Source organism: Elephantulus edwardii, unplaced genomic scaffold (assembly GCF_000299155.1).
Source record: "Elephantulus edwardii isolate Elephantulus edwardi_28Jun2011 unplaced genomic scaffold, EleEdw1.0 scaffold00097, whole genome shotgun sequence".
NCBI lineage: Eukaryota > Metazoa > Chordata > Mammalia > Macroscelidea > Macroscelididae > Elephantulus > Elephantulus edwardii.
In genome coordinates, this window is record NW_006399847.1 from 1934498 (window position 1) to 1957602 (window position 23105).

Genomic DNA, 23105 nt, shown 5'->3' on the forward strand with positions numbered 1-23105 from the left:
ATGTTGCAAGGAGGGACAGGTCCTTGGAAAGGGACATCATGCTTGGTAGGGTGGAGGGGCAGCGCAGAAGGGGAAGGCCCCCTATGAGGTGGACTGATTCAGTGACTGGAGTAATTGGGATGGGTGTATCGGAGATGGTGCGATTGGTACAGGACAGAGCAGAGTTTAGGGATATTGTACATAGGGTCGCTATGAGTCGCAAGTGACTCGACGACACACAACAACAACAACAACAACAACCTTTTTTTTTCCTTCTTAAGCTTTATTTTTTAAAAAATAATTTTAATGAGCATTGACAGAGATTTTGGATTTCCATTCATTCATTGTTGCACTTCTCTCCCCCAACAACAACCTTTTAAAGCAAACAATGTAAGGCTCTCGTTGGCGGCTCAGGAGCTGATCAGGGCCCCTGGGCACTCCCTGCTTGAGGAGCAGAGTGCTGCTGGATCACAGACGGGATCTTCAGGAGCCACTGACTTTTCACTGGCCAGTTTTCATAAGTCAATTTCCAGGCCTTTCTTCCTTGTGTTTTAGCCAGAAAGCCCTGCTGAGAACTGTCGGCAACTATGGACCTGAAGTGGTGACTGCACATGATCCTAGCAGTTTGTTGTTGTGTGCTGTCTGTCAAGTTGCTGACCCTCCAGAGGGTTTCCAGAGGCAGTAAATTACACGAGAGGAGATTGTCCCTCCCATGGAGCAGCCAGCTGGTGGATTCAAACCAGGAACCTCTGTGTTGCCAGCACGACTCCTTACCATTAGAACACAGCGAGATCCCTGGTAGCAAGTGTGAAAAGCTTTGGGATCTTCCTGTCCCATGCCCAGTACTTCTCGTTCAAATGCATTTGGGCAAAACAACATCTTGTTCAAATATGTTAGTGATCAGAAGCGCCTCATTCGTGAACAGTTTCGTCGTGAGTTGCTCTGGCTGTCTCTGGAAGTCACAGGGGTTTGCACTCAGTCCTGTGTTCTCAGGATGGCAGGCAGGGCTCACCGCAGGCCCCCTCCTCCCTGTCCACATTCTGTGGCATTAGCTTCGGGCTGACCTGCTGTGTTGGCAACTCTGTGAAGGAGTGGGGCCCTGTATCTGTGTCAGCCCCCACATGTGTGGGACCCATAGAACCATGGTGTAGGTTTCCTCAGCTACCCGCTGGCCCAGGAGAGCCCCTTTCTGTGATGTCATGGTGGCAGAGGGCCGCCAGCGTGGGTGCCATGTCTTTCCAGATGCTAACATTTGCCATGTACCTCCTGGCATTGAACAATCTGGGGCTCCTGCCAGTGGAGAAGGTTTCTGTGCACAGGGAAGCTTCCTTGTCTGATGTCACAGTTCCAGGAAGAGACCAGCTTGCTGAGGAAATGCCTGGACATTGTTTCAATAGCCCACTGGCATCATTATCACTTCCTCTCTCTATTTACCCACACTTTTCTGTTTGTGTCTCAGGGAGATTTTTCATCATATTTTAATTATTAGCAAATAATAAAATTATTATTATTAGTTAAATTATTATTATTATTAAATAATAAAATTAGTAAAGCTGTGCTGCCATCCTAAAGGTACATGGTTTGAATCCACCGGCTGCTCTGCAGGAGAAGAATGAGCAGTCTCCTCCCATGTGATTGGCTGCCTCTGAAAACCTGCCAGAGGGTCAGGTATGGGTAGGTTCCAACTTAGTGGTACACAAAAACAACAACAGGATTTAGTTTGTAGTGTTGTTGTTACATGCCATCAAATTGCCTGCGACTCATAGCGACCCAATGCACATCAGCTCTGAGCCCTGCCCTACTCTGTGCCAATCTCATCATCTCCGACAGACTTTATCCCATTGCTCCAATCATTTAGTCAATCCATCTCATCCTGGATCTTCCTCTCCTTCACTGACCCTCCACCCTTCCAAGCATGATGTCCCTTTCCAAGGACTGGTCCCTCCTGGCTATATGCCCAAAGTATATGAGATGGAGCCTCAAAATGCTTGTTTTTCTGGCAGTCCATTGTACGTTCAACACTCTTCTTCAGCACCACAACCCAAAGGCATAAATCCTTCTTCTATCATCCTGAGTTATTGTCTAGCTGTCTGATGCACAGCAAGTAATTGCGAAGACCATGGCCTGTATCGGGCACACCTTAGTCTCCAGACTGACATTGTTGCTCTTCAGTACTCTAGAAAGGTCCCTGACAGCATACTTTCCCAATGCAGTGTGTCTTTTGATTTCTAGACTGCCGGTGCCTAGAGTGTTGACTGTAGAATCAATCAAACTGAAGTTGTTAACAATCTCGGTCTTTTCTCCATCCATCATGAAGCTGCCAGTTGGCCCAGTGGTGAGAATCTTTATTTGCTTGATGTTGAGCTTCAATCCCTATTGAAGACTATAGTCCTTGACCTTCTGTAGCAAATGCCTCATGTCCTCTTCAGTTTTAGCAAGCAAGGTTCTGTCATCTGCAGGTTGTTGATGACTCTTCCTCCAATCCTGAGGCCACATACCTCCTCATAAAGTTTAGCTGCCTGAGTGATCTGTTCTGCATATAAATTGAAAAGGTATGGGGATAGGACACATCCCTGGCATACACACTTCCCAGTTTTGAACCATGCAGTGTTTTCTTGCTCTATTCTGATGACTGCCTCCTGGTCTAAGTATTGGTTTTGCATGAGCACAATTAAGTGTTCTGGGATTCCCATTCTTCTCAGGGTTAGTTTAAGAGTGTCTAAACTTAAGAATGTGAATCTCATAGAATTGTTTAGCTCAGGCCCTGATTAAGGCTGAAAAGGCATAGGAGAATGCCTAGCTTTCTCCCACACAGCCTCTGATAGATTCAAACAGCCAGCCTTTGGGTTAGCAGTGCAATTCCTTACCCACTAGGCCATAAAGCTCCCTTATGAGGGACAGGCTGCTCAAATAATTGTCATTAAGCAGTCCAGGCAGGGGAGGAGGGGCCCATTGCCAGTGTTATTACAACTTAGGCCTCCAAAATGGAATTGACTGAGTTTGAAGCCAATTTGGGCCAAGACAGCACAATGGATTTAGATATTTATAAATACGTAAAGGCTAAATAAACTGCCTCAGTCCAGATGGTTGTGAACCAAGCATTCACATCCTTTTACCCTGGGTGCATCTGGTTTTTGTAATGCTGGTTGCTTGGTGTTAGTAACTGCTTCTCTCTGTCTGAATCCTGAATTTGGAGCTGCAGGGGTTCTGAGAAGGAGCTTTTCTCAGGCTGCTGGCAAAGATTTCTCTGGAGTATTAAAGCATAGAACCCCCTGGGTATACTCAGGGGACTGCCACATACAGAGATGAAGTAACCCCCAGCCACATCTAGTGAGTGTGACTCAAAGTGACCTTCCATTGGTTTCCTGGGACTATAAGTCTTTATGAGACAAGATGATCCTCTGCCTTCAATGCAGCAACTGATTTGTTTGAACTAACGACCTTTTGGCTAGTAGCCTGTTACATTAGGAATTTGTGGCTTAAGAAATACCCCGCATGCAAGCTCTTGGAACTGAGACCACCATCCCAGTGGATGGAAACAGTGTGGACAGTGTCACCATGCTGGCAGCAGGGTAAGAGCCACCAGGTAGGCTGTGTCCAGAAAGAAGCAGGAGGCATGGGCGGGAGGAAGTAGAGAGGATGGGACCGCCTGCCACGACATGGCCATAGTGATGTTTGGAGCAGATTGCCAGGCCTTTATTCCTAAACCATCTGAGTCTGGAAGCACCGCTGAAAGCTGTTCAGAATTACAGCAACATGCAAATCTTCTCCGACAGAAGGGTGTGCACGAGGTGCCTTGGCTGGAATGGAATCTGGAGCTCTGGGGAGAAGTGCTGCTAACCCAAAGGCCACCAACCCCGCTCTGGCAGTTCAAATCCACCAGTGACAGATGGGCAATTATCTACTGTGCAATTTATAGCCTCAGAAACCTGCTGGAGGGTCAGGAAGGAGCAAGGTTTGAGTCCTCATCTGTAGGAGGCAGGAAAGCTCCCTCAAAACTACCATGTCCCCTTGGGCTTTATAGGAAGTTTAAAAAACAGACAGCAGAGATCCTGGGTTGCATTTCCATGTATGTCTTTAGAATAAAATTGTGAATTTCAACCTTTCTCTACCCCAAAAGTGAGTGGGCTCCGGTGGTGTAGTGCTTTTGGCGTTGCACTGCTAACCCACAGGAGGTGCCCACCTCTCCGGTGGTTCAAACCCCTGAGCGACCCTGCAGGAGAGATATGGACAGTCTCTCTTGCATGGTTTAAAGCCTCCAAGTATCCACTGGGAGGCCAGCTGTGAGTCAGTTCCAGCTCAATGGTGATGAGTTGAGAGGTGTTGATTCTCCCCCAAGAAAACAAAACCCCAAATTCCCAAGTGATGCTGCTGCTCAGGCTTTCAAGGGTCCCTCTCTCTGGGACACAGGGACAGAAGGTCGTCTTTTGGGCCCCAGTTGTTGTTGTGTATTATCAAGTTGGAACCAACCAAGCTGACCCTTGGCAGGTTTTCAGAGGCAGAGGAGGAGATTGCCCATCCTTCTCCCACGGAGCAGGAGATAGGTTTGAACCACATGCCTTCAGGAGTGCAGCTTGCCACTCAGACACCGTGTCCACAAACCATAACGCACAGCTGGCTTTAGCACGTTTCAGTAATTTAGACCATGGTCTTGGTTTTGCTCACCTCTTGGGATTTTACTGTGGTCATGTCTGGACTGTTGTTTTCTTGGCGTGGTGGATGCTGTCTCTGCTGTCCCGGTAGTGAGGTCTCTGGCGGCCCCTTTCCCTCTTCTCAGCCCCTAGGCCCTTTCTCTTTATCCCACCACACTGCAGTTTGGTGGCCTTTCGCTCGGGTCTCACCGTTCAATGTACACATGTCCCTTCCTCATCCTTTTGAAGGTCTGACTGTGGGAAGCCTTTTCAGGAAAATCCCTTGTCTTCCTCCGGGAAGATCAGCTTCCTGACCTTCCAGCCATTTCCCCGCCCTCTGCGCTCCACGTGACCTGCCCTGTAGGACCATCTCAGGCCTCCAAGTGCCAGCCATTCAGTGCATTTTCTTGTTAGTCTAAAGCCTTGATTGTTGTTGTTGTTGTTATGTGCCGTTGAGTCACTTGAAAGCCCTGATAGAGGTCTATAAAATACTTCTACAGTGTCAGGGTCTGGTGTGCAGGTCCCCTTGCTGGGTGCTGGATTCATACCACTGTGCCTGCATGACTGGTACAGGCCACAGCGGAAATGGAGCCCACCGCTGGGTGGGCACTCTGGTGGTCGCTGCAGCTCCGCCACAGACACATCTCAAATCACATCTGAGGCTGGGGAGGCCATCCTCTTCTCCCCAAAGTCTGAGGTTCCTCTTGTCCCTTGATAAGACACCACCTAGTGGCTGGCACATGCTGTTGGTGTTAACGGCAAAGCTCTTGGTGAGTGGAACAAAATGCCACTCAATGGTCCTGCTCCATCCCCATAAGGGGTGTGGTTCATCCCTGTTGTGAGCTGTTGGTTGCATTTTGGAAGCTGATGGCCAGGCCTTTCTTCCTAGTCTGCCATAGTCTTCCCAGCATTTTAACAACCTCCCAGCCTCCCCTAAAAGGCTGGTAGTAACTATCTGAGGGTCACTGAGGAGTGGATCCCAGGCATAGAAAGTGAGAATTCTACCATGAACCACCCTTGCCCTCTAGGTACCCGGGGCCCTGGCACCAAGGGGACTGTTGGTGAAAGCAGGACTTCCTGACTGCCTGATTGTTGTTGTGTGTCATCGAGTTAGAACTGACTCCTAACTGAATTTCCTATGGGTTTTCAGTGGTAGTAAATCACTTAGGAAGAGACTGACTATCCTTCTTGTCGAGAGCAGCTGTTAGGTTCAAACTCCTTGCTTTTGGACGTAGTGTCACTCCTTTCTACTAAGCCATCAGAGCTCCTTCACTATCTGGAGGAGGTGACAAAAAATAGCCAGACATACATGTGCTAGGGTGTCCATCATGAGCCTCATCAATGACTGGGACTTTCTCAGAGCTGGCTTTCTGTCTCAGTAACAAACACTTTAAAATGAAGGGAGGAGCCTTTAATATTTACTTAGGCATCAGGTAGCGACCTGCCCTTGGTGGTTGAGGGGTGGAGTAGGGTGGCATGGAGGCTGTTCTGTGGGTTCCAAGACCAAGAGACAACAGACAGCGCCCACCAGCTCTCTGCCATTCCTCAGGCATGAAGACACTCAAGCGGCACTTGATCCACGTGGAAGATTCATTTCAGATGGCCACTCTCGGAATTACAAACACATGTTCCATTCAGAAAGCAGGCGGTGGCCACAAGGTTATCATTCCTGGGGAGCAGGGTGTTATAGAACTTAGAACTGGATTATAGTTTGTAATTATACATGGGAAACCATGGAGGGAGGCTCAGGGTGAGCGTGGGCCGGCCCAGGCTGGGTGGGGAGCACTGGGCAGGAAGACCAGCTGGGTGATTCAGAGCAGCCTTTCCATACTGTCCTGGAGGTGGGGAAACTGCCTGTTGTTCGCATTCAGTTCTCACAGCACTCCCCAGTGCCCCACAGAGGCCAGCTGAGAGTAATGGGCCCTGCTGGTATATATGCTCATTCCTTCCTTCTGCCTTCAGCTTGGCATGACAAGCCCAGGTGCATGTGAATGAGAGAGCCTCTATTATCCTCTCAGGGTCAGGATCTCCCAACAGAACCTGGAGGGCAGTCATTTTTGACAGAAAGAGGGTGTCCAGCTTCATGGACAGCAGGATTCAGGGTGTGATCCGTCCTAACAGGCCTTCTTGTGTGCCAGGTCTGGTGCCAAGCCATGAGAATATAAGAGAATTCAAATTCTACCCTCCAGTTGCCTCATCTGACAAGAGAGAACAGACATAACATGTGGGAATGTCCGTGAGGCCCAGAGATTGGGCTGCCTGTGCGCTTCTAGGCAGGTCCCTGGAGGCTCAAAAGGAGGACATTTGAGCTGAACTGGGTCTACAAGGAGGGTGTGTGCTCACTCAGGAGGGGGCTGGAGGAGGCCGTCAGGGATGTGAGGAGCAGAAGCAAAAGGCAGAAAATGAGGAAAACGCAGATGAGTGCTGGACATCAGAGAGCGTCCTCATGTCTGAGGACTTGGACAGGAGACCGTGCCAGACTTCACTGTCAATGAAACCATTGAAGAGTTTTGAGCAGGGAACACTATTATTGAACCAGCTTTCTAAAGAGCATTCTGAAAAGACATGGAAGAATCATCCCAAAGCTGTTTCAAAATCAGAATCTGCTGAATTTTGAAAGAGAAGATGGATTGACCCAGTGAGCCAATCCATCTCCAGGACATCTCTGTTCTTTTGGCTGACCATAGTCAGTACTATTCTTCAGCACAACAGTTCAAAGGCATCAATTCTTTTTCTCATCTTTATTCTTTGCCCAGCTCTCAGATGCATAGCAAGTGACTGAAAAGACAATGGCCTGGATCAGGTGTGCTTTAGGCCTTAAAGATACCTCCATAATTTGGAGAGGTCCCTGACAGCAGAACTTCCTATAGCAATATGTCTCCAGATCTCCTGACTGTTGGTACCAAGTATATTGATTGTGGATCCAAGTAAGATGAAGTCACTGACATTTTGAATCTTATCTCTATTATGATGTTGCCTATTGGCCCAGTGGTGAAAAGCTTTGTTCCCTTGATGTTGAGATATAATCCATATTGAAAGCTGTAGTGCTTGAACTTCTGCAGCAAGCACTTCAAGTCTTCTTCCCTTTCAGCAAGCAAGGCTGTATCATCTTCATAATGCATGCATCTTCCTCAAATCCTGATGCCACATTCTTTAGAAAGTCTGTATAAATTATTTTCTCAGCCTAGAGATTGAATAGATATGGAGAAAGGATACAACCCTGATGGACACTCTTCCTGATTTCAAACCGTACAGTGTTCCCTTGCTTGGTTTGGACAACATCTTGGTCTAGGTATAGATTCCATATAAGCAAAATTAAGTGTTCTGAGATTTTCATTCTTCTCAGTGTTAGCCATGATTTAGTATGATCCACACAATTCGAATGCCTTTTCATAGGCCACACAGTTTGAATGCCTTTCCATAATCAATGAAGCACAAAAAGACATTCTTCTGATATTATTTGCTTTCAACCACGATACCTCTGACATCAGCAAGAATGACCCTGATGCCATGGCCTCTTCTAAATCTAGCTTGAATGTCTGCATTTCTCTACGTCCTGTTCTTTCTATTTCTGAATGATTTTCAGCAGAATTTTACTTGCATGTGATATTAATCATATTATATGATAGTTTCTATAGTCTGTAGGATCACCTTTCTTGGGAATGGGAACAAATATGGACCTCTTCCAATCTGTTGACCAAACAGCTGTCCTCAAAATTTCTTTGCATAGACTGGTGAGTGTATTCAGTGCTGCATCTGTTGGTATCCCACCGATTCCTGGGGCCTTATTTTTTTGCCAATGCCTTCAAGGCAGCTTCCACATCCTCCTCCATTACCATTGGCTCTTGCTTATATGGTACTTCTTGAAATTTTCCAGTGTCAGTCTGTTCTTTTTTGGTACAATGATTCTGTGTATTCCTTCCATCTTCTTTTGATGCTTTCTGGGTCATTCACTATATTGTCCAAAGCATATTTTAATATTGCTACTTGAGGCTTAAATTTGTTTCTCAGTTCCCTCAGCTTGAGAAATGCAGAGTGAGTGCTTCCCTTTTTACTCTCCAATTGCAGCTCTCTGCACATCCCATTATAATACTTTCTGTCTTCTTGAGCTGCCCTTTAAAATCTTCTGTTCAGCTCTTTCACTTAAACATGTTTTCCCTTTGTTTGGCACACTAGTGCAATTTTTAGAGTCTTTTCTGACATCCATTTCAGTTTTTTCTTTCTCCTCTGTCTTTCATAATGACCTTTTGCTCTGTTCATGGATTATATCTTTGATAACATCCCACAACTCGTCTAGTCTTCAATCATTGGTGTTCAATGCTTCAAATCTATTCTTAAGATGATTTTGAAATTCAGATGCAATAGATTAAAGATCATATTTTGGTTCTTGTGGACTTATTTTAATTTTGTTCAGCCTCAATTTGAACTTGCACATGAGTAGTTGATGATCTGACCCACAGTCTGCCCCGGGCCTAGTTTGTTTGTATTTTTTTTTTATTTAAATGAAAGTTTACAGAGACTTTGGATTTCCATTCATACATTGTTTCACTTTCCTCCTGACCCACCCCTCCTCTCAGTTGGCTCTTTTTCTTGAAGAGAAAAAAAAATTCTTTCATTGATATACAATGCCCTCACTCCAAGTCCACTTTACTATCCTGCTCTTATTCTAGACTCTTGTCATGAAAGTAATGCCTAATCATATATTCCTTTTGAACAGTTCTCTTCCTTATCTGTTTCAATGAAGTATGCATTATTTATCCCCTCTTTTCTTAAGTTCCTCCCAACCCCGATGTCTGTCCTATTGTACAACAGAGGCACTATTCAGTAATTGTCCTTTTGTGACTGAGATATCAGCATAATGTCCTCCGGAGTCCTCCATTTTGTATAATATTTCATTAGTTCTTTGCTTTTCAAGGCAGCATAGTATTCCATTGTGTGAATATACCACAGCTTCTCTATCCATTCTTTTGTTGATAGGCACTTAGATTGTTTCCAAATCCTTGCTATTGTGAACAAAGCCGCAATAAACATGGCTGTGCATATATCTGCTTTGTGATGGTACAGTTTCTTTAGGTTATATTCCCAGTAGTGGAATTACTGGGTCAAATGGTATCTCTATTTGCAACTTTTTGAGAAAGCACCATATTGCCTTCCATAGTGGTTGCACCATTTTACACTCCCACCAACAGTGAATAAGGGTTCCAGTTTCTTTGCAACCTCACCAGCATTTGCTGTTTGCTGCTCTGTTGAATTTTGCTATTCCTACTGGAGTAAGATGATATTTCATAGTTGTTTTGATTTACATTTCTCTTAGAGCTAGGGATTTTGAGCACTTCTTCATGTATTTGTTCCCCATCTGAATGTCTTTTTGGGGGAAGTGTCTATAGTATTCTATAAATTCTAGATATAAGTCCCTTATCAGACATGTCATTATCAAATATTTTTTTCCCAATCTGTGGCTTCCCTTTTTACCCCATTGGAGAAGTTTTTGGATGTGCATAGGGATTTGATTCTTAGAAGGTCCCATTCATCTATTTTATCCTCTCATGATTGTAGGTTTGTCAGGATGCTTGGAAGACTGTTCATGCTGTGGATTAGAGCTTCTAGAGTTCTTCCAAGCTTTTCTCAAATGAAGTTTATAGTTCTTGATTTTAGTCGTAGGTCCTTGATCCACTTTGCGTTGTTTTATGTGTGTATGGTGTGAGGTGCAGATCTTGCTTATGTTTTCTACAGATAGTTTTCCAATTTTGCCAACACCATTGATTAAAAAGGCTGTCATTTTCCCTTAACTGATTTCATCTCCTTGTCAAAAATCAGTTATCCATACGTAGATGGGCTGATTTCCGGGTTCTCAGGTCTATTTCATTGATCTTATGTGTCTGTTATTGTTCCAGTACCATGCTGTCTTGACCACCATGGCAGTGTAATAGGATATGAAATCAGGGAGTAAGATGCCTCCTACCTTGTTTCTCTCTTTTATATATATATATAATATTTTTTTATTGGGAAAAACATATTGGGGGTACAAGGAGGTGAGGGTTGGGGGCAGAAGGGTGAAGATGGGCCAGGATGCAGTTGCAGAGCTGCACAGTTTGGTCGGTGGGGGGAGCAGGTGAAGGAAATGATGAGGGTCCAGTGGGGACCAGATGCTACAGAGGAATGACAAGCATTTTCCAATAGTAATTAAACCAGCTGTCTTATTGATTTGGGAATTGGATGCCGACTCTCTGGCTTCTTCATGCTGAACAGGGGCGTAGATATAAAGGGGGGAAGGGAGGACGCTTTATCACCTTACTGGTGGTCTTGGGTTACAGCTGCTTGCCTTCTTGCTCCTGAGGGCCGCGACGGTTCGCCCCGAGCCGGGGACCAAGCGCAGCCCGCCCCAGGCAGAAGGCCACGACGGCTTGCCCCGGGCAGAGGGCCACGACGGCTCGCCCCAGACAGGGGGCCGAGGGCAGCCTGCCCCGGGCAGACGGCCGCGATGGAAGTAGTCTTTTTTTAAAAAAGAAGAAGAAAAAGTGTGTGTGTGTGTACCATCAAATTGGATCTGACTGGTACAGGAGACTGCCCCTCCTTCTCCAGCAGAGCATGAAGTAGAGTCTGGGTTTTCCTCCACCCCCCAGGTGCCTGTCGGGGCCTGGGTTTCAGCTGTCCACACCACAGCAGTGGGCAACGAGCTTAAAGCCACTGATGGCTCTGGGCGCTGACTCTCACCAGTGGCTATGGACTTGTTTCTCTTTTTAAGGAGTGCTTTCCTTATTCAAGGCCTCTTTCCATTCCAGATGAAACTGGTTATTGCCTTTTCCATCTTGTTGAAGAATGGAATTGGTATTTGTATTGGAATTTCACTGGATGTGTAAATTGCCTTTGGTAGTATTGTCATTTTCACAATATTGAGTCTTCCTATCCATGAGCAAGGTATATTCTTTTTTAAATTTATTTTATTTTATTTTAATGGAAGTTTACAGAGACTTTAGATTTCCAGCCACTCATTGTTGCACTTTTCTCCCCCTGCCCCCGCTCCCCATTTTGCTTTTCTTTTTGAAAGTAAAAGAAACAATTCCTTCATTGTTATTCATTCAATCTCTCCCCCTGAGTCCACTCCTCTATGTTACCTTTGTTTTGGACTCCTCTTGTAACAATAATATCTAATCATAAATCCCTTTCAAACATTTCTTTCCCTCATCTGTTTCAGTGTAGTATAAATTATTTATCCCATCTTTCTCAGTCTCCTGCCAATCCCTATGTCAGTCCTCTTTTATAACAGTGGCATTATGCCATATTTGTATTTTTGTGACAGATATTTCACTCAGCATTATGTCCTCCAGGGTCACCCATTTTGTGAAATATTTTATGAGTTCCTTATTTTTCAATGCAGCGTAGTATTCCATTGTGTGAATATACTAGATCTTCTCTATCCACTCATTTGTTGATGGGCACTCAAGTTGTTTCCAATTCTTTGCTATTGTGAACAAAGCTGAAATATACATAGGTGTGCATGTATCTGTTTGGGTGGCAATTATGGTTTATGTAGGGTATATTCCAAATGGTGGAATTGCTGGGTCAAATGATATTTCTATTTGCAACTTTTTGAGAAAGAGCAAGGTATATTCTTCCATTTCTCTATGTCTCTTTTTGTTTCTTGTAGTAATGTTTTATAATTTTCTTTGAATAGTAACTTAGTCTTTCTGGTTAGATTTACTCCCAGGTATTTAATCTTGTGATTAGCTATTGAGAAGGGTATTGTTTTTCTTAGCTCCAGTTCTGTATTCTTTTTGTCACTGTAGAGAAATCCAATCCATTTTTGTATGTTGATCCTACCACTATGTATGTATTTATCCTACCACTTTGCTGAATTGTCTAGTAGTTTTCTTGCTGAGTCTTTAGGGGTTTCTAAGTATACTATCACAACATCTGCATATAGAGATAATTTTACCTCCTTGTTGCCAATTTGGATACCTCTTATTTCCTTCTCTTGTCTTATTGCTATCACTAAGAGTTCTAATACAATATTGAATAGGAGAGGTGTTAGTAGGCATCCTTGCCTACTTCCTGTTCTCAAAGGGAATGCCTTTAATTTCTCTCCATTGAGAACAATGTTGGCTCCCAGGTTTGCATATATACTTCTTACTATGTTGAGGAAGTTCCCCTCTAATCCTATTTTGTTGAGTGTTTTAATCGGGAAAGGGTGTTGGATTTTGTCAAAGGCCTTATTCTGCATCAGTTGATTGGATTATGTGGTTCTTTTTCTTTGCTTTGTCAATGTGATGACTTACACTGATTGATTTTTTTATGTTGAACCATCCTTGAATACCTGTTTTGAATCCCACTTGGTCATGGTCAATTATTTTTTAGCTGTATCATTGGGTTCTACTGGCCAGGATTTTATTCAGGATTTTTGCATCTATGTTCATAAGAGGTACTGTTTTACATTTTTCTATGTTGGTGGTGTTTTTGCCTGGCTTTGGTATCATGGATATATTTACTTCATAGAATGAGTCTGGGAGAATTCCATCTTTTTTCTGTTTTCTTAAATAGTTTGTGTAGAATTTGTGACAGTTCTTCTCTGAATGTTGGATAAAATTCACTTGTAAAACCATCTTGCCCAGTGCTTTTTTTGGCTGGAAGTTGTTTTATCACCTTTTCAATTTCTTCTTTTGTAATGGGTCTGTTCAGGTGTTCAATTTTGGTTGATGTCAGTTTAGGGTTGTGAATTTCTAAGTATTTGTCCATTTCCTCTAGGTTTTCAGATTGGTTTTAGTATAGTTCTTCATGATATTGTTAGCTTTTTTATTTTACTTGGTTCTGTTGTGATGTTGCCTGTTTCACCTTTTATTTGGATTATTTCTGTCTTTCCTTTGTTAATTTTGCTAGTGGTTTGTCAATTTTACTGAACTTTTCAAAGAACCAACTCCTATTTTATTTGATGGTTTCGATTTTTTTCTGTTTTCTATTTCATTTGTTTCTGCCCTTATTTTTATAATTTCAGTTTTTTTAGAGGGTGTCAGGTTTTCTTGCTGTTATTTTTAAATTTGTTGGAGATGTTGGGTTAGAGAGTCAATGGTCTTTTGGTGTGTTTGCTTATTTATAGAAATTGACCTCTGATTACTGCTTTGGCTGTTCCCCAGAGGTTTTGGTAAGTTGTGTTTTCATTGTCACTTGTTTTAAGAAACTTTAAATTTCACTTTTTATTTCTTCTTGCACCCACTCATGTTCAAGCAAGGTGTTGTTCAACTTCCAAATGTACTTTTCCCCCCTTCTTTAACCTCTTTTTATTAATTTCTAATTTTGTAGCATTGTGATCTGAGAAGATGCTCTGTATTATTTCTATGTTTTTAAATTTATTGATTTTTGCCTTGTAGCCCAAGACGTGATCTATCCTCAACGTTCTGTGCACATTGGAGAAGAAGGCATACTGTGGGGTTTTTTGGGTGTATTAACCTATAAATATCTATGAGATCAAATTGGTTTATTGTGTGGTTTAATTTTTCAGCATCTTTGTTGAGATTCTTTCTAGTAGTTCTATCTTTTCTTGAGAGTGGTGTATTTAAGTCTCCAACTACTATAGTAGTGTTGTCTATTTCCTTTTTCAGTTTTGTTAATGTTTGTTTTATGTGTTTTGCAGGTCTATCATTTGATGCATAGATAGATATTTATTATTTTATGTCTTCATGTTCTATTGACCCTTTAAGCATTATGTAGTGATCTTCCTTGTCCTTTGTGTTGGTTTTTGCATTGAAATTTATTTTATCAGAGGTTAATATCACTGCTCTTGCTTTCTTCTGGTTGCTATTTGCTTGGTATATTTCCCCCCCTCCTTTTATTTTCAGCCTTTATCTTTATTTTTCAGGTGTGTCTCTTGTAGACAGCATATTGATGGATTTTGTTTTTTATCCAATCTGCTACTCTTTTCCTCTTCAGTGGTGCATTTAAACCATTCACATTCAGTGTGATTATTGAGAGGCACAGTTTTATTGTTATCATTGTGTTGAGTTCTTTTTGGTGTTGTTGCTAGTTACTTTGGTCCATCCTGCTTTTCGTGGCACCTCTGTAATAAGGACATTTCTCAGTGTTTTTTCCTGCAATGCTGGTCCTGTTTTAACAAACTCCCTTAGATTCTGTTTCTCTGGGAATATCTTTATCTCTCCTTCATATTTGATGGACAGTTTCATTTTGACTGCCGATATTGACCTTCTCCACTGATTCTTTCCATATATATTTAGTCTGATTCCTATGCAGCCCATCAGATGAGATCCATGTGTAAAGTCACCATTTGTGTCTTTAAAAATAGGTATTTGCAGTGAATAATCATTGAAAACACAAAATTTTTTCATTCTATTTCCAGCCTCATTTCTATCACCAAGCCTATATTTTCCAATTACTGTTCTTTCTTCACTTTTTCCAACGTTTGCATTCCGTTCACCAGTTATCATTAACACATCTTGATTGCATGTTTGGTCAATTTCAGACTGCATGATTTGGTTTCAATTCCATTTGTCTGCCAGTTTGTCTTGCTGTGGTCACTTTTATCCTATTGTGACGATGTAAGCTATGCCATCAGTATTGTAAGTATTTGAAAGCTTACAAATTATGCACCAGACCATGAAGCAGGCCCTGGTGGTCTACTCCTGAAAAAATTAGCCAGAAAAAAACCTTTGGAATATCATCAGAACAGTAACTGGTCTAGGATCAGAAGATGAGCTCCTCACGTTCAGAATCATTGAAAGTAAGACTGGTGAAGGGTAGCCTTCTCGAAGTAGAGCTGACCTTATTGACATGACTGGAGTGAAACTTTCAGTTCCTTCATTTGCACAGATCAATATAAGAGTAAGTGGTCATTGGTAATTACAATGTGAAATGTACAAAGAATGAATCTAGGAAAATTAGAAGTCACCAAACTTTAAATAGAGTATATAAAGATCAATATTCTAGGCATTGATTGGTATGCTGAAATGGGCTGGTTCTGGCCATTTTGAATTGGACACATATATGATTTACTGTTTGGGGAATGAATGAAGAATACGTGAAACATTTATTGATGCTCATGGACAATAGTCTTCAACATATAGAAAATAAACGTCATCACAACTGGACCAGTAGACAACATGATAAACAGAGAAAAGACTGAAGCTGTCAGAGATTTCATTTCACTAAATTCCATCAACACCCAGAAAAGTAGCAGTCAAGAAATCAAATGTACTGTATTATTCAAATTTGCTGCTAAGGACTTCTTTAAAATGTTAAAGAGCGAGCATCTCACTTTAATGACTAATGTGCACTTGACCTAAGTCATGTATTTTCAATTGCTTTATAGGCATGAAAGTTGGACAATGAATAACGAAGAAAAAAAAGGAATTGATGTCTTTGAACTGTGCTGCTGGTTAAAGATATTGAAGGTGCTATGAACCATGCAAAGAACAAATCTGTCTTAGATGTGCAGGCATAGTGCTCCTTAGAAGCAAAGAGGATGAGACATCATATCGTACCTTGAGCATATTGGCAGAAGGGACTAATCCTTGGAGAAGGACCACATACTTGGGAAAGTAGAAGATTAGCAAAAAAGAGGAAGAGATTTAATGAGATGGATTGACACAGCATCTCCAAGAGTGCGCATGGGCACAGCAGAGACTGAAGATGTTTCCACCCCACCAGAGTTTTATTCTGTTGTACAGAATCACTATGTGGTGGAGCCAACTTGATGGCACCTAACAACAACAATAAAATGATGGTAATGAGAAGTTTAAAAGGAATGGTGTTGTAGTCATCATCAAAAGAACATTTCAAGATGTCTCCTGAAATACAGTGCAGTCAATTAAGGGATAATAGTCATTCAAGGAAAGAATAATATTCATGTACTTACCTACAAGGAAGATCATTCAATATAACTAATATTCAAATTTATACGCCAACCATTCATTAAAGCTGAAGATGGTGAAACTGAAGATTTCTACCAACTTTTGCAGTCTTAATTCATAAAATATGCAGTCAAGATGCATTGATACTTCTGGTGGTTGCAATTTAAAAGTCAGAAACAAAGAAAATTTAATTTGTAGTAAAATTTTAATAGTAAAAATGAAACAAGATCAAATGATAGAACTTGCAACATCAAGGACTTATTCGCTGCAAATGCAGATGATTTGTCAGTAGCATAGACTGTAACTATACACATGGACCTTTCCAATGAAATGTGTAGAAATCAAATCAACTACATCTGTGGTCAATTAGAACAAGACCAGGAGCCAGCTCTCAAACTGTAAAACCATCAATTGCTCATATTAAAGTTGAAGCTGAAGAAAGTTAAAAACATGTTTACAAGGGCCAAAGTGGGATCTTGAGTATACCTTACCTGACATTAGAGACTATCTCAGTAATTGATTTGACATGTTGAACACTAACTAATGAATGTCCAAAGACCAGACAAACTATTGAGTGATACAAAAGTTAAACTTACATCATAAGTGAAGAAAATAAAGGTGGTTAAAAAGACAGAAAAGAAGGAAAATACTAAAACAGTCTGAAGAGATCTGGAATCTTACTATTGAATGCAGAGTAGCTAAAGCAAAGGTAAATGATAAAAGAAAAGATCTGAACAAAAGATGTCAAATGGTGGCTCAAGAAAACAGTAAATTTCAAGTCCCAAGTTAAGTTTGTGTGGGCAAAATAGTGAATGATACAGGAAGCATCAAAAGAAGATGGAAGAAATACAGAGTAACTTTATCAGACAGTCATTTAAAGAGGTAAAATATGATCAAGAACCAGTGATATTGAAGGTAGAATCCAAGTTGCACTGGGGGCATTGGCGAAGAACAAGACTCCGAATGAACAGAATACCAATTGAGATGTTTCAACAAACAGATGCAATCCTGGAAGCCCTCACTCATCTGTGTTAAGAAATTTGGAAGATAGTTACCAAATAATTTGTTCCCATTCTAGAGAAAAATAATGTAAGATAATGTGGAAATTATCAAACAACATCATTAATATCATGCACAAGTGATATGTTACTGAAGATTATTAAAAGCAGTTGCAGCAGTACAGTGACAAGAATTGCCAGAAATTTAAACTAGATTCAGAAAAGGCCATGGAATGAGCTATCATTACTGATGTCACAGGAGTCTTGGCTGAAAGCAGAATCCCAGGGGGAAAAAATTACTTGTGTTTTATTGACTATACTAGGACACTCAATTGTCTGGATCATAACTAAGCATGGAAAAGATTGCAAAGAATGAGAATTCCAGAACACTTACTATGCTCTTGTGGGAATGGCACACATAACCAGCAACAAAACAAGGGAATATTGTGTGGTTTAAAGTCAGGAATATGTGACAGGCTTGTATCCTTTCACCATATGTATTTAATCTATACACTGAGCAAATAACCCAAGAAGCTGGAATGTGTGAAGAAAACTCTGCATCAAGATTGGAGGAAGAATCAATGAGCAGCTGATGATGATGATGATGTTGTTGTTAGGTGTCATCAAGTCACTTGTGACTCACAGCGACTCTGTGTACAATACCTCTGAACCCTGCCCTGTTCTGAGTCAGTCTCACTGACTCTGACAAACATACCCCCATTGCCCTAGTTATTATATCAATCCATCTCATCCAGGGTCTTCCTCCCCCGCGCTGTCCCTCCACCCTTCCTAGCATGATGTCCTTCTCTAAGGATCTGTCCCTCCTGGCCACATGCCTAAAGTATGTGAGACTGAGCTTCAACATCCTAGCCTCCAAGAAGAAACTTAGTTTCACCCTCTCCAAGACAGCCCTATTTGTTCCCTTGGAGGTCCATGGTATGTTCAAGACTCTTCTCCAGTAACACAACTCGAAGGCATTGATTCTTCTGTCATCCTTAGTCATTATCCAGCTCTCTGATGCATGCAAGTAATTTTGAAGACCATGGACTGGATCAGGCACATCTTGGTCCCTAGATTGACGTTGTTGCTTCTCAGTACTCTGAAAAGTACTTATTGATGAAGATCAAAACTGCACCCTGCAGTATGGATTACACCTCAACATAAAACATAAATTCAAACATCATGGTAAATGCAGAAAAGACTGAATTTGCCAAGAGATTTTTTTTTCAATCCTTAAGCAATGCCCGTAGAAACAGCAGACAAAATTGCCTTTGGTCAATCTGCTGCAAAAGACTTTAAAGTGTTAAAAAAGTTAAAATGTCACTTTGTGAACAAAGTGGCCTGTACTTTCAATTGACTCATATGTATGCCACGGGAGCAGTCAGGAGGTCAGGGACAAGTCTGCTGTCAGGCACCTTTCCAAATTACTGAGGAGCAATGATGTCAGTGTGAAGATTAAGGTAAACCTGGTTCAGACCAGGGTCTTCTCAATCACTTATTGTGTGTCTGAGCACTGGACAATGAATAGAGATGGCAGAAGAATTGATGCTTTTTTTTAAAAAAAAATTATTTATTTATTTTTTTATGTGTGTACCATCAAATTGGATCTGACTGGCACAGGAAGCGACTGTTCCTCCTTCTTCAGCAGAGCATCTGGTGGATTTGAACCACGCACCTCTGGGATTGCAGTGCAGTTTCCTGCCACTAGGCCACCAGAGCTCACCAGAATTGATGCTTTTGAGATGTAGTATTGAGAAGAGAACTGAATATCCCATACACTGCCAAAAGAACAAGCAGCTATGTCCTGTGAAAAGGGCAGCCAGAGTGCTCCTTGGAGGCAAGGATGGAGAAGCTTCGACTCACATACTTTAGGCAAATTGCTAGAAAGAGGCTATTCATTAGAAAGGGGCATCATGGGGCTGGGAAAAGTGAGAGTCAGTGAAGGAGAGAGAGAGAGAGAGAGAGAGACCTTCAATGAGATGGATAGATATAGTGACAGCGGGAATGGGCTTTAATGTGTTGAAAAAAGTGAAGATATCACAAGATAGGATAGGGTTCAGAGCTGTTGTTCACTGAGTCCCTATGTGTCATACTCTGTGACACCTAACAACAACAACATATGTATGCAAAAGCTGGATAATTAATAAGGAAGATCAAAGGAGAAATGCTGTATTTGAATACAGTATTAGCAAAAAACATGGAAAATACTATGGAATGTCAGAAGAATGAACATTGTTCTTGGAAGAAGTACAATCCAAATAGTCTTTAGAAATTAATACAGTGAGACTTTGTTTTACACACTTTGTACATATTATCAGGAGGATTCAGTCCCTAGTGGTGCTTCATAGGGATCACCTAAAAAGAAGACCCTCTATCAGATGGGTTGGCATAGGGGCCACAACAGCGGGCTCAGCTGTCAGGACTATGAGGCTGGTGCGGAACTGGGTAGTGTTTCCTTGTATTATAATTGATGCTGCTGTGACTCAGGATTTACTGGAGAGCATCCAGTCATAACAACAGTCATTTCATTGAATTTTGTTGTTTTGACAAGCATTTTTAATTAGCAAATGCTCGTTACTATACTCTGATTCCCCCCTTTTTTACTGCAGTCTAGCCCTGCACCTTCAATACAGTGTCTGATTCTCTGAGGATATTCCATGTTGATTTTCTTGCATTGTGACTTTGTTCTGCGTTCCTTTGACTTGGTTGATAGGATGACCTGTTTTGGTGTCTGTCATCCCTGTTGGAGGTTTTCCTTACATGCCAGGTGTTTGTCCACATTTAAAAGTGAAGTATGTGTAATCAGTAGAGTTTCAAGGTGTGGTCTTCATTGTAGGGTCAGTGTGAAGAATCCTTTAGTCTCCTGCCTGTGGTGTAAACAGTGTCCTGTGGGCTGAACAGAGAAGGGGGCTGTGTGCCTCTTTAACTTAATGTGCAGACTTCTGCTGAGCCTGGTGTCCTCATGTCTGGAGCCCTCCTGCCTCGTTTTCTCAGACCAACCCTGTCCAGCAGCATTCTAACCCAGTCGAGGCCTAATGCCTGAAGGCAGCCATTATATGCAATGAATGCTCATCTCTTCTTTGTACCCACAGTGCCATGGGCCATAGGCCACTCTGTGGAGAATTGAGGTGACTTCTCTGATCATCTCCTGAAAGGTTAACTCTTTCATAAATACTGGTTAAGAAATGCTCTTTGAGCAATAATTTCCCTTTGAGGCTGGGTTCTGTGATGAAGACGGTGTATATGTTTACCATAGTGAATTTTTCAAGAGAGCTGATAAAGAATGCATTCGTTCGTGTTCCTGGCTCATAATTTCGACCCCCTCACAGCTGAGTGAGGTGGCTGCTGTTTCACTTGGGCAGTGGCGTCTGGACTAGTCCTGGTTATTGTTAGAAGCCTGTGCTCATTCAGGAAGGACTTCCTGGAAAGTTAGCTCATTCCAGGAACATGCTCAAAGGAGGAAAGGGTGGCTGCTTCCTGGCTGTGTCACAGCCACTAGTGCAAGAAAGCAGGGAAATGTGAATCAGCAAGTTTCTCCCCCTGGAATTCCCTCCACGTGGTAGCTTGGTACCTGTGACCAGAGAACTGAGCGCTGCTGCCCTTTGAGGCTTCTCTTGGCCCTGTGCTCCCACAGCTGTGCCCTTAGCAGCCAGTCTATAAGACTGGACAGTGCCTGTTGAGACCAGCTTGGTTCAGAAATTGTACGGCAGTGATCTTCCAGTGATCTGTGATACATCTGTGGTGTTACCGTGTAGTGGCAGGAGGAAATTGTGGGTACTGGCACCAGGTCTGATTCTGGTTTTTGGAGTGCAACCATCCATGCAGAGAAGGACTGCTGGGACTCTACTCTCTGGCCCTGACTGGCAGCAGCTGCTGGATGACACACGGCCACCCTCCATGTTGGCCTGCTCAAGTTCCCAGAGGGCATTGTGCAGGCAACTATGTCGATGCTACAGAATTTATCACATTATTAGCACAGGGACCTGAGCCTGATGAGGTCTCAGAGAAGGAGCCTATGAACAGCAGTGAGCGCTGAGAAGTTTAACCCTGTGTATTTCTTTCTGCTTTCCCACTGTCCAGCGGAGGAACCATCTGAAACACCCCAGCTGCCCACTAGAGGAAAGAGCTCGCAAGCCCCCGACAGGCTGCCCGAGGCCCCCACCGCATCTGCCCACCCGGAACTGACCCAAGCCCCGCTGCCGAGACCCAGCAGCCTGCCTCCTCCTGAGGACCCTGGACAGCGTCCTGTGCTGCCCAAGAGGCCCCCACTGCTGCTTCCCCCCCACAAGACATTTCCCCCACCAGTGTGGGCTGGCAAGACAGGGCTGCCGTCACTGCCAGGATCTACAGGGATCATCATGGAGACGGGAGAGGCGGGGCCTCCAGGCCGGATGGGCATGTCAGGCCGGGGCTTGCCCCAGGGGGTAGACGGCCAGATGGGGCAGACACCCATCCCCAGCTCTAAGGGCTACGCGGGTGCTCCAGGTAAGCCAGCCATGCCTACAGCTGGGCTCACCTGAGCCCTGGGCCAACGAGGGTCCTGGTTACGGGGTGTATGCTGACACAGAGAGGGGGAGCACCAGCCACTGCCACCTTCGGTTGTCACTGCAGGGGGTCTAGGTGGTCACTACCAGATGAACAACTTTTGAAACTTAGCTTTTCCAGTGTGCTGAGATTCTGAGGGATTTGTTTATGTTGATCAGGCACCCCCAAGACTGGGGTAGACGATGTTTAGAAACATGACCCCAGGTGGAGGGCCCTGGCACATGGCACTCATTGGTCTTCCAGCAGGAAGGGCCCTGGAACATGGGCCTGGGAGTTTGTTTAGTAGCAAAGGCAAGCAGGCAGCTCGCCAGGTTGCTGGTTTATATCCCAGTCCACCACTCACAAGCTTCATGACTGGGGGGCATTTCCTGACCTCCCCAAAGTCAGTTTCCTCAACTGCAGAATTAGGAAAATTATACTACCTCTCGGGGAGTTACTGTGAGAATGCACAACAAGCTTAGTTCCTTGTGCTTGTTAGGAAGTGCTCAAGGTGAGTTGTGGATGTCAGTTATCATGCTGATGTGCTTGATGTGGGGTGATGGCGGTAGGATGGTGATGGTATGATGGTGATGATGGCATGATGCTGATGGTGGTATGACAGTGATGGTGGTATTATTGATGGTGATGGTGGTATGATGGTGACGGTGGTATGATGGTGACGGTGGTATGATGGTGATGGTGGTAGGATGGTGATGGAGGCAGGATGGTGATGGTAGTAGGATGGTGATAGTGGTAGGATGGTGATGGAGGTAGGATGGTGATGGAGGTAGGATGGTGGTGGTATGATATAGTGATGGTGGTAGGATGGTGATAGTGGTATGATATAGTGATGGTGATATGATGGTGATGGTGATGGTGGCATAATGGTGCTGGTGGTATGATGGTGATGGTGGTATGATAGTGATAGTGGTAGGATGGTGATAGTGGTAGGATGGTGAGGGTGGTATGATGGTGATGGTGGTATGATGGTGATGGAGGTAGGATGGTGAAGGTGGCATGATGGTGGTGATGGTATGATATAGTGATGGTGGTATGGTATAGTGATGGTGGTATGATGGTGATGGTGGTATGATGGTGATGGTAGTACGATATAGTGA

At 43.2% G+C, this 23105-nt stretch overlaps 1 protein-coding gene across 1 annotated transcript in view; it reads left to right on the forward strand.

Moving 5' to 3' along the window:
- EMILIN2 (elastin microfibril interfacer 2) overlaps positions 1 to 23105 on the forward strand; it is a 91756-nt gene that overhangs the window by 63678 nt on the left and 4973 nt on the right. Inside the window, exon 5 of the mRNA XM_006891387.1 lies at positions 21544 to 21948. Coding sequence (XP_006891449.1) covers positions 21544 to 21948 — 405 coding nt within the window. The remainder of the gene's footprint in view (positions 1 to 21543; positions 21949 to 23105) is intronic.